Raw genomic sequence first — 758 nt, 5'->3', positions numbered from 1 at the left:
GATGGGAGGGACCTGGGGGTGGGAGGCCATCTGGGGGTAGGAGGGCCACCTGGGTGTGAGGCCACTGGACTCATGCAGGAGAGAAAACAGGTGACCCAGCGAACTGGACCCTGGGCCCAGCCCTGGAGATTGGCAGCACATGGAGAGCACCTCTCCCACAAATGCTTTCCCGGTGGATTCACGGTGGCCCAAGAGCCCCACGTGGGCAGCCTTGTGGTCTGGGGTGGCCAAGGCCCGCTGGGCGACATGGCTCCAGCAGGACTTTCCAGTCAGGGCTGACCTCTCCACTGCATCTGCGGCTGTTCCCAGAGCACACCCCATTAACCCTTTCAGGCCCGTGGGAAGCCCGCCCCACCCTGCACTTGGGCGCCTTAACCCCCACCTGAGCAAAGGCTCTGACGCCATCACACAGCCTGGCCGCACCCACAGCCCTCTTGTGGGGACCCGGGGACTGGCTGGGGCTGTCTGAATCAGGAGTTGAGCTTTGGGTGTGGTCCCTTCCCCGATCGGCCCCAACCCTGCCCCACTTTCTCCTCCCAGCCTGTCAGGGACTGGAGAGGAGCCACGGAAGGCCTGGGAGGGGGTTGGAGGGTTAGGACAACCGTGGTGAGGGCCCTGAGGGGGCCCGGTCCCCCGTCAAATGGATGTGACCAGATGGTCCCCAGGGTTCTCACTGGTGCCCTGCCCTTACCCCACAGAGCTCAAGGCCACAGGCACCGCCCACTTCTTCAACTTCCTGCTCAACACGACGGACTACC

The 758-nt window shown here is 64.4% G+C and overlaps 1 protein-coding gene across 1 annotated transcript in view; it reads left to right on the top strand.

Moving 5' to 3' along the window:
* Window positions 1-758, top strand: part of SEMA3F (semaphorin 3F) — a gene marked incomplete at its 3' end in the record, with an annotated part of 26910 nt that overhangs the window by 17702 nt on the left and 8450 nt on the right. The window contains 1 exon segment of the mRNA XM_027769282.1: window positions 699-758. Coding sequence (XP_027625083.1) covers window positions 699-758 — 60 coding nt within the window.

Source organism: Tupaia chinensis, unplaced genomic scaffold (genome assembly GCF_000334495.1).
Source record: "Tupaia chinensis unplaced genomic scaffold, TupChi_1.0 Scaffold149184_1, whole genome shotgun sequence".
In the NCBI taxonomy this organism is placed as follows: Eukaryota; Metazoa; Chordata; class Mammalia; order Scandentia; family Tupaiidae; genus Tupaia; species Tupaia belangeri.
This window is presented reverse-complemented; position numbering and strand designations above follow the sequence as displayed.